The sequence below is a fragment of the Athene cunicularia genome (genome assembly GCF_003259725.1).
Source record: "Athene cunicularia isolate RWA chromosome 22 unlocalized genomic scaffold, athCun1 chr22_part1, whole genome shotgun sequence".
Lineage (NCBI taxonomy): Eukaryota > Metazoa > Chordata > Aves > Strigiformes > Strigidae > Athene > Athene cunicularia.
This window is the reverse complement of record NW_020799128.1, coordinates 62,237-72,370: the sequence shown is the minus strand read 5'-3', so window position 1 is coordinate 72,370 and position 10,134 is coordinate 62,237. Positions and strand designations below refer to the sequence as shown.

The following is a 10,134-nucleotide window of genomic DNA, read 5'->3' as shown; positions in this document are numbered from 1 at the left end:
ACCCCGCTGCAAGCCCCAGCGCCGCCCCGGGCACCCGGCTGCGGAGGGAGCCGGCTCTGCCCTGGAGACCGCTGGCCCGTGGGTTTGGGTTTGAGTAAACGTGCACCGAGCGAAAGAACTAGTCCAACAAGTCCCATGTTTGCCTTGCAAGGGGCCGGGTCGCAAAGCGGTGGCTTTCCGTTCCAGATCCGAAGTGTAAGACTGGCCACTTGTCTAGGAGCTCAAACTTGGGAGGGAAAAAAACCCCAACAAACAAAGCAAAAACCAACCCAGGGTTTATATCCTGCTAAGCTGTGGGGAGCTTTGCTTGCTGGGATCTGTGTGCTCTGTGCAGAGTCAGGAAAACTTGATTCAGAGCAAGCCTCCACTTGAACTGTCAGCACACACGATAGCTTCAGCTGGCTTCTGGTACATGAAGTTTATTCTGGATTCAGCTTTTGGAGGACACTGATGTGGGCTTATAACTGCCTGATTAGCTGATAAAGCCTGCCAGGAACAGGTCATCCATGGAAAAAATTGGAATAATGGGAGGGATGCCTTGTACACCTGCACTCTGTCACCTGGGCACAGCGCTTTGAGCCTGTCCTAAGCCAGGTTTACTGTACCAGCTAGCTCAGGCCTTTATTCTGGGATGAAGCAAGTAACATCAGGACAGTGATTAGCCAGGGCACATAGCACTCGCTGCCTGACTCTCTGCATGCGGAGTTAATCTCCTCAAAACATGGAGTTAAGTGTTGTTCCTATCCTGAAGCTGGTTTTCCCCATTTGAGCTGCAGGCCAGGAATTGCGTCAGGCTGCAGAGAGCTGGAAAACCTGACGGAGCAATTCCTTTCTCTCTCTACTAGCAAAGGGGGTGGCTGGAAGAGTTGTATTCATCTAACGCCCCAGCCTGAGCAGTGAAACCTGTGAAAGGGTTACAGAGGCTGAAGAACCTGGTTGAACTGCCAAGTGCTTCCACCCAGAACTTCAGTGGCTCATTTCTTGTGACACCACGCACAGAAATACACTGGGAACAAACCAACGTTTGCTGGTTGTGCAGTGGGGTTAGCACTGCTGTCTCCCGCAGTGCTCTGTTCTTTATATTCCCAGTGACGTTTAAGCTGGATGAAGAAGTCGGAACCTTACAGTCAATATCCAGTGTGACATTTCTGTTGTAATTTGATAGTGCAGGAGCTTTTGCCCTTCATCCAGTACACACATCCTTTCCTCATGTTTTGGTTTCTTTCTGCCAGCTCGCACTCAGAATTCTTCTGCCTCCCACCCACTTTTCCTTCTTTATTGACCTTTCTTTTGCCTTCTAAACTAGCCTGTCTAATATCCCAACTGAATGGTAATACATCAGAAAAACATCTGTGAAATTCAAAGCCATTATTTAGTGTCTGGCTAAAGCAAATAAAGTTGGCTCTGTATTTCTGTAAAACATTAGAGAGGAGCAAAGATGACTTTTCTGAGGTCTAGGTCATAATTTGGCCACTGAAATCTATAATCAAATGAAAGAAAGCAAACACTAATAATTTCCTATATGTTGCCTGATTGCACAGGGTATAATAACGTACAGATGACCTGCAGAGCGCTCGGGAGTGCCTGTGAGTAACACATCTATAGCAAATGTCACGCTGAGACGAGACTTGCCTGAACAGCACCCTCTGATAGTATTCCAGATTTGTAAGAGTCATGTGAAGCCTGAGCAGACACTCCTGTTCTTGCACAACCGTCTGGGCTCATTGATGGCAGCTATTAAGCCCCACAAGCAGCATAAGGAGGGATGTCAGCCACTGGCATCACTGCCTCTACTTAAGGGCTTTAGTGCTTGAACCTCAGTTCATGCTGTGTTGAACCTGAGTTGCAGGGAGGTGAACCTTTTCCTAGTACCTGACACCCTGTCAACTGACCAGGGACATGGGAAAATACTTTGGGTATGTTCATGTATAGGCTCTTGAGCATGAAAACAAAATTATGAGCAGAAAAAAACCCTGGGGAGATGGCAAATAAGCTATATTTTATTTTTCTCTTGAGGGCTTTAACAGTCGGTTAAAACTGCAGTCCTACAAGGAATTACGCATTGTACCAAACTGAGGGGATGCTGAATACAGCAGGTTTTAAGTAAGAGGGACCATAATTCTCCTGTCCCAGTCCTCGGGTGAGGTTATCCTTTGCATGCTCATCTACACCTTGACGTTGTCTCTGCCTCCCAGGGAGTATCTGTGAAGGCTGTTGGGACTGTGCAGGCGCCCTCACCCTAATCCCCCTCAGGCTCTCACCTGGCAGGGTCAAAGCTGTGTGTTTTGAAGGGCATGAGAAGCAAGTCTGTTTTCTCTGCTCCCAGGACAACACAGTCTGCCTCTCCTTGCGGCCACAGCCAGGCTGTCACACTAGCAATAGTAAAGAAATTTCTTAAATTACTAGTGCTATTCACCTTGTGCACCACATCCCTCTTTCAGACAGGGCAAACGCCCTGGCCCTTGCAAGCAGCCTCTGTTTGTCCGGTGCAAAGCAGGAGTGGAAGCTCAGGGATGCTGCTACGGGCGTTCAGTAGGGCTCTTCAAGTGTGGCTTTTAGTCCTCAGAGAAATTAGATGGTTACTTAACCAGCCTCATTAACTGGTAAGGGCAGGTATAGTCTATTAATTATTTGCAAGAAAACTAACACTCCCTCTTTTTTTATTACAGCTGTCTAACTGCCTGGGTACCCAGACAATAACAGACTGACCAAACACAAGAGCGATGGTGAGTGCGTGTGTTTTCTGTGCCATGCTGTGCCAAGCCTTTGCTCTGATCAGATAAACGCAGGGCGTGTAGCTCAGATAAGGACACAGCAGGAAGAACATTGTCACTGCCTGTGCCTTTATGGGGGGTGACTTTATCACTTCTCTCTGCTTCCTCCTGCTAGAGGAGAATGACCCACACATACAGGCTTTTCCAATTGGGGAGTTATCTGATCAGATATTAGTTCAAAGAGCATAAATTTCTCCAGATAAACTTCCTGAGCATTTTATTCTTTCCAGGCTCTGCAAGGTAGCCATCTATGTGGTAGTTGTCCCTATGCCCTTTTCAGAAAGTCTGACCTACACAAATGTTAAGCAGTGTTTTGCTGATGATTTTGATGGAACAGGGAGAGCTTTGTAAGAGACAGTGTAGTCCCACAGAAATGGCACTGGACAGGAGGCAGGATAAACTTGTTTGTGAACCACTATCCTGAGTAAAACACTGCACTTCCTGGTGCATTATTTTACAAAATTATGATCCTTGACTGCTCTTAGAGAAGTCAGGAATAGGGCTTTGATGGGAACAGCTGCTTCTGTGATTTACCTGGAAAACTGCTGGGAAGGAGCCCCAGCTGGACTGAACCCAGATGTCAGGCTGATTGCCATTATTAATTGGAAACCAGATACTCCATGGGCAGCTATATGAGGAGATTTTCTCCTTTTAGTTGTGTCCCTGTAGTTTACTTCTTATGTGGCTGGGAAGTCCCTCTAGAACAGTTTCTCTTTAGTATAGGATTGAAGCCTGGTATAGAATCACTCCTGTCTGGTGGGTGGACTTTACTTGCTGTCACAGTGTTTGCATCTGTTGAATTTTTATTTTTTGTAATTCAACTCTACCATATGTACGTATCACTTTGCGTCTGCCTTTCGTAACTCCTCTCCTGTGGGTTTAGGCAACAATCAAGGGGGTCTCAAGTTTCAGTGCTGAGCAAGAAGCACAGGCACTAAGGAAGGCTATGAAAGGATTTGGTAAGTTGATCTCCCTCCACTGTTAAACCCTCTTTTTTTCCCTCCGAGCACTGGGAATGTTTTGTCTGGTGGTTTGTTAGAGGGGAAGTCTAGCCTTGCATTGCCGCACTGCTCTGTGAGGGCACTGAAAGGAATCAAGCGACTTGATCAGGCTGAGACCTGAACACAACTGGAACTCCAAGTCTTGGCCACAAAAACATCCTCTTGTCTCGTCTGTCCTGCAGTGTGGCACTGCCATGCCGCCGCCTGGGTCAAGGCACTTCTGTACATTGATCTAGTCCCCAGTGGTGTTGAAACCAGGCTGTGTAAGGAACAGAAGATGGCTAATAGCACAGCCTGGACGAGACCAGAGCAGGCTTCTGGTTCTTGTGCAAGCAGCCTGACTGGTTTCCACTGGTTTCTTCCAGGCACAGATGAAGATGCCATCATCGAGATCTTGACCAAACTAAACGTTTCCCAACGTCAGCAAGTTCTGATCACCTATAAAAGCACTATTGGCAGGGTAGGTGGTCTTCAGAGGTTAGTGACTCTGGCTTTAACTGGGAGATGCAGATGGTTTTGGGTTATGGGTGAAATGTGAACAACATCCTAGTCTCCACCACAGTAAGGTTAGAACAAACTTTCCCTGGCAAGTTTAGTTTGGTCTTGTTCACTTCAGAGCAACTGTTCACCCAAGAAGGGCAGAAGCATGAAGAAGAGTGGTGAACAAGTTCGTTCTGATCTCAAAGGCTGTGTCTTCTCTCAACTCCTTTCCTCCTCTCTCTGTCTTCTAGGATTTGATTGATGACTTGAAGTCTGAGCTGAGTGGGAATTTCGAAAGGGTGATCGTTGGTATGATGACTCCTACCACCATGTACGACGTGCATGAGCTGAGGAGGGCTGTGAAGGTTCTGAAATCTTCCTTTTATGTTGCTTAAGTTCTTGTCTATTTAGTATGATATGGCATAATTATACCTTTATTATTAATTTATTATTCTTAACTTAACATATAATTAAAAAAATCCTAGTTGCACATCGAAACAGTTGTCATTATAATCTTGGATCTTGTCTTTGCAATTCCCTAGGGTGCAGGAACAGATGAAGGTTGCCTGATTGAAATTCTGGCTTCTCGCACAAACGAAGAGATTCGGCGCATTAATGAGAACTACAAATGTCGTACGTAGTGCAAACTGCAAGCCATTATCATACTGTCTGAAAAGTCACTTGTTTGTATGCTTGGCCGTGTGAAGAGGGGGTCTGCTCGCCTTTAAATGTGGCAAATCAGGCAGTACAACTATTTGTCTAGAGAGAACCTCAGGGGAGCGGCTGAGGGAACTGGGGGGGTTCAGTCTGGAGAAGAGGAGGCTGAGGGGAGACCTCCTGGCCCTCGGCAACTCCCTGCCAGGAGGGGGCAGAGAGGGGGGATGAGTCTCTGGAGCCAAGGCCCCAGCGCCAGGCCCCGAGGGAATGGCCTCAGGATGTGCCAGGGCAGGTTTAGGTTGGATATTAGGAAAAATTTCCTCACTGAAAGGGTTGTCAGGCCCTGGACCAGGCTGCCCAGGGAGGTGGTCGAGTCGCCATCCCTGGAGGTATTTGCAAGACGTGTAGATGTGGCACTAAGGGATGTGGTTGAGTGGGGGGCTTGGCAGGGCTGGTTAACAGCCGGACTTGATGATCTTAAAGGTCCTTTCCAACCTCAGTGATTTTATGATATTTAGAGCCCTGAGCACTGTTATATATTTACCCAGTTTATGACTGGCAGATGTTGTGGACAAACACTGTCCAGGTGGTGGACCTGTTGCTGACAGATGTCGTGTGTGTGTGCTCTTGCTAGAATATGGCTGTACCCTGGAGGAGGACATTGTCTCTGACACATCTTCCATGTTTCGAAGAGTCCTTGTTTCCCTTGCGACGGTAAGTCCAGGCTAAGGGAAATGGGGGTGAATCTTCTCGTTGCCAATGGACTCACCTCTCACTTCAGTGATGAGGTGTTTCGGCCTGGCTTTTATTTCACTTATCTTGTATTTCCCCTTGCCTGCATTTCACACCCAGCTTCTGCAGGGAGAGGAGTCCCACTCTGGGTATGCTTTAATGCCCTGTGCTCTTTTTAAAATGGCCCAGGTAATGTGGGTTGCTGCTCATTTCAAAAGGAAGTACAAATCACATCTGAGCCACATTTTGCTGTATTTGTAAGGTACTATTCAATTTTAAGGATCCCATTATGCATCTTCAGTAACTTGTTTGAATGGGGAATTGGAAGGACTTGCTTCCATTAGTTGCTCTGGTGAAATGAGTTTCATCCTTGTATCTCCACAGGGTAATAGAGATGAGGGAACGTATGTGGATGCTGCCCTTGCTCAACAAGATGCTCAGGTGTGTAGCAATTTGCTTCCTCGCAAGAACTGTCTGTTCTCGTACATGTGATGCATGATGGATTTTTCTAGACCTCAGTTTTTTCCATGGTAGAACAGGAAGCCTGAAGCTATGCTAGACAGCAGGTCCCTAGGTGGAGACCTGGGCTCTATTCTCAGTTTTGACTCTTAGAGAAGCCTCTTCACTGTTTTGACTCAGCCGGTGAAATGGGGATAACGGTTCTAGCCCCTTTCCATCTCTGGTGAGAGGTCTCTAGTCAGGCTGGGTATTTGGGAGGGCAGATGACGTTGCATTTGAGGGTTGCTGTGCTTAGTTAGTATTTCTTGGGTAATGTCTGTCTTATGAAGCACCAAGAAAGTAAAAAATCTCATGTTATATACACCTGGTCTTCTCAGTTAACCTTACTTTGTCCATTCATAATGTCTTCAAGTGCCTGTATGAAGCTGGGGAGAAGAAATGGGGAACAGACGAGGTACAATTTATGGCCATCCTCTGTACACGGAACAGATCCCACCTACTAAGAGGTAGGACCCTCTGTAGTGTCCTGGATTTTGGGCCTTGTCTGAGGACCATACTTTTGTAGGAGCTTTGTACTTGTTCATTAGCTGATTGTGAACTCCTCAGGAGACAGGAGGTATCCTAAAACCCAGTCATATTCAATTCTTTAAGACCACTTTATTCCCTCCTGAGACAAAAAGGGACTTGAGAAAAACATCAGTACAACTTGCTCCAGCCTGTAAATTGGAGCTAATGAAGTGTGATCCCATTGGGGCAGAGCTAAGCATTCAAACTGCCATCATTAACTAGCAGTTCTTGAAAATGCTAGCAGCAGTGGTAGGCCAATTAGCAAGACAGTTGGTAATTAAAATGAATGATTTCTGTGGGACAGCCCTGATTTAGCTTACAATGTCACAGTAATGGTACAATGTTCCTACAGAGTATGAGGAGTTTGATCTTGTAAAGTGATCCTTGGTGGTCACAGTAATGGGATAATGTTCGTACAGCATGTGAGGAGTTTGATCTTGCAAAGTTTTCCTTGGTGGTTTACACGCTATGCCCTGAAGCATCTCACTCGCTCTTTTTATCACTGACTCTTCCTCCTAGTTTTTGATGCATACAGAGGGATTGCTAATAAGGACATAACAGACAGCATTAAATCTGAGATGTCAGGAGACCTGGAAGATGCTTTGTTAGCTGTGGGTGAGTTCCCTGCTTTTAAACTTTGTCTCCAATGTAATTCAATAATTAGAGACACTGTATCTTGCCCTGGCTGGCTGTTGATGTAGTTTCAGGAGGCAGATACTGTCTTTTTTGCAAGCCACAGTGTTAATCTTCACAGATCTAGTCAGGTGAGAAAGCTCTGTGCTTGATGACATTGTTTGCTTTCCCAAGTGATGCTTCGGTAGCTGACATTTGCTGTCAGGAAGCATTAAAGACTTAAAGAAAATATTACTGTGCCCTGGGCATGGAGACATCCATTTCCAGCGGGTCACTGACTGTGGATGTCTGCATTGTACTTGCTGTTTATTGGCCCCGATTTGCATCTTTACAGAATAAACACCTTCAGTGAGAAAGGGCTGTAAAGGTTGGGAAGACCTTCTCCTTCAGTTTTTAATGACCTGAATTCTCTTGTTATTGTCTCCCTTACAGTAAAGTGCATGCGAAATAAACCTGCGTATTTTGCTGAAAGATTGTATAAATCCATGAAGGTAAAGAGCTTTTTTTCCCCTTGCCCTTCCATGCTCAAGTCAGTAGCATTAGATAAACTCTGCTGCTAAATGCGGGTGGAAAAAAAAAGTTTGAGCTTTTATATGGACTCTTTTTCCTTCAGGAAGCTCAGAGCAATATGCTTCCCTGGCAGCAAGCTGCTAGTGGATCACTCCATTAGTGCAAAAATGCTCCAATTAGGAACAGATCCCACAGAAAACCAAGAGATAAGACTTTTGTCTGTCACTGATTTGTCATGCTTTGTAGCTGCAGATGGTTGGGTTTTTTTCTTTAGGGCCTGGGAACAGATGACAACACGCTGATCCGGGTGATGGTGTCCCGCTCTGAAATAGATATGCTGGATATCAGGAGGGAATTCCTAACCATGTATGGGAAATCCCTCCACTCCTTCATTAAGGTAAGCTTTTCAGTGTTAGAAACCAAGACCTGTATTTGCTAAGCCCTGTTAAAGGAGAGAGCTCCCCACCTGACACCTACTGGGTATTTTAGAAGAGGTGGAATTAAGGAAACTTTACATTTATGTGCTGACAATGTTCCTGAAAGTTCTTAAATTGTTGAAGAGGGCACAAACCCTACAACAAATTGTATGTTCTGAAAAGAATCCAGCCTTGTATGAAGCCATAAAACTAATTGTGTTCCCTTTTAATTTTCTCTCTAGGGAGACTGCTCAGGAGACTACAGGAAAGTCCTGCTCAGACTCTGTGGTGGGGAGGATTAAAGGGTGCCTGGTGTACTGCTTGGGTGATGGGAAGCAGCTAATCATAAGGATTTCTTGCTTTTAAAATTTTCCCAAATATCTTATTAATTGCAATGAGTATTGACTTAGTTAATGCTCTGGTTAGATAATGGCCATTCCAGCTGAACCTCTTGGTACGCTTTTATGCTTGGAATACCCGTCTGGGCTAGCAAAGCCCATCTTAAACAGAATGCTTTAGCCAAATATATAAAAGCTAAATTGTTTCCTGACAGGCTGTCCCTTTGCTGTTGCATTCACCAGCAAAACTTATCAGCTGAAGCAAACTTGGCTGCACAGGGAAAAATTAACCTCATCAATACAGGGAGAGTGCAGAATGCAGGCTTGCTTCAGGTTTTGCAAGATAACTAAAACACAATCATCCGAAATAGAAACACGTTTAGATCTTAACTTGCCCTCTTAGTGTGGAACATTAACAGCCTTGCTGCACTTTATGTATATGTTGCCTGTAGATAGGTAGTAGGGAAGATGTCACTGGTGACATCAGAAAAAACTCTTGCTGCCCTGGTTACAGAGCAGCCCTGTACTGGTGGTCTGCCTGCCTTGGCTCGTGGGAGCATAAATCACCAGGGTTATAGCACAAACCCTTTCTCTGGATAAAGGGACGTCATTAGAACGGTGCCTTTTAAGGAATGACCTGTCCCCATCTCATCAGCACTACCTGATGCCTTAGGCTGGGGTGCTTGTACTGGGGTAGCTCACCCCATCTCACTTGCTAACACTGCTGTTGGAGGGCCCAGTCTTTGTGCCTCTCCCTGACTTGGGCTTCCAACCTCCGGGAGAGAATTTTCCCCCAAACACTACACAACTGCCTGTTGATGAGCGTTTTCACTACAAAAATGTGGTTAAAATGTCATTCTTGTTTGCCTTAGCAGTTTAATTTTTTTTTAGCTGTTGGTATATAATCCTGAAGGCATCAGACTGAGGTTAGAATTTGAAGGCACAAGTACTGATATGGCCTACACCCAGTTCTGGTTCTCATTTTCTTCTAAATAAGGCTACTGTTGGCTTGAATAGGAGATATTTCTGTGGCCTCAAATAAAATACTTTTCTTTCTTGCTCTCTGTGCTGTAATTGGAGATACATTCCTTGTTTTGGTGGGAGAGGAGGCAGAGCTCTTCTAGTTCAAGTGAAGCCTTCTGCTCAGTGAAAGAAAAATTGTTTTGCCCAGTCCAACAGACTAACAGATGCACCCCGGCTTGGTTTTGTGTTTAAATGACTCATGTTGCTGACTTTTTACAAATGAATAAACAATTCATTTCTGAACATTCTGCCATGAGGGTGTATTCTGTGAGAGGCAGTGGTGAAAGAACTGTGTCCTTGTTTTTTCAGCATCTTCCGTGCTCCACAGGTGTGTGTTCAGGGCCGGGGGGGCGCAGGGGCCGAGGCCCGAGCCCGGCCTTCAGGGGCTTGTTGTGTAGGAGGGGGGTGAGGGGGGGATGGAGAACAGAGGGTTTCCCTGTGGGGTTGGGGTCTGTGCTGTGCAAAGGGCCCGGCAGCGGGGAGGGGGTGGTCAGTCAGCCCTCACGGGGAGGGAAAAAGCCCTGTCCACTTACTCATTTTAGTG

General features: G+C 45.9%; 1 protein-coding gene across 1 annotated transcript in view; it reads left to right on the top strand.

Moving 5' to 3' along the window:
- The window catches only part of ANXA4 (annexin A4), a 10,266-nt gene extending 435 nt beyond the window's left edge, over positions 1-9,831 (top strand). The window contains exons 2-13 of the mRNA XM_026863118.1: positions 2,670-2,726; positions 3,658-3,733; positions 4,141-4,235; positions 4,507-4,620; positions 4,798-4,888; positions 5,547-5,626; positions 6,029-6,085; positions 6,516-6,609; positions 7,190-7,285; positions 7,736-7,794; positions 8,088-8,210; positions 8,472-9,831. Coding sequence (XP_026718919.1) covers positions 2,724-2,726; positions 3,658-3,733; positions 4,141-4,235; positions 4,507-4,620; positions 4,798-4,888; positions 5,547-5,626; positions 6,029-6,085; positions 6,516-6,609; positions 7,190-7,285; positions 7,736-7,794; positions 8,088-8,210; positions 8,472-8,531 — 948 coding nt within the window. The 5' untranslated portion in view covers positions 2,670-2,723 and the 3' untranslated portion in view covers positions 8,532-9,831. The remainder of the gene's footprint in view (positions 1-2,669; positions 2,727-3,657; positions 3,734-4,140; positions 4,236-4,506; positions 4,621-4,797; positions 4,889-5,546; positions 5,627-6,028; positions 6,086-6,515; positions 6,610-7,189; positions 7,286-7,735; positions 7,795-8,087; positions 8,211-8,471) is intronic.
- The last annotated feature ends 303 nt before the right edge of the window (positions 9,832-10,134 follow it).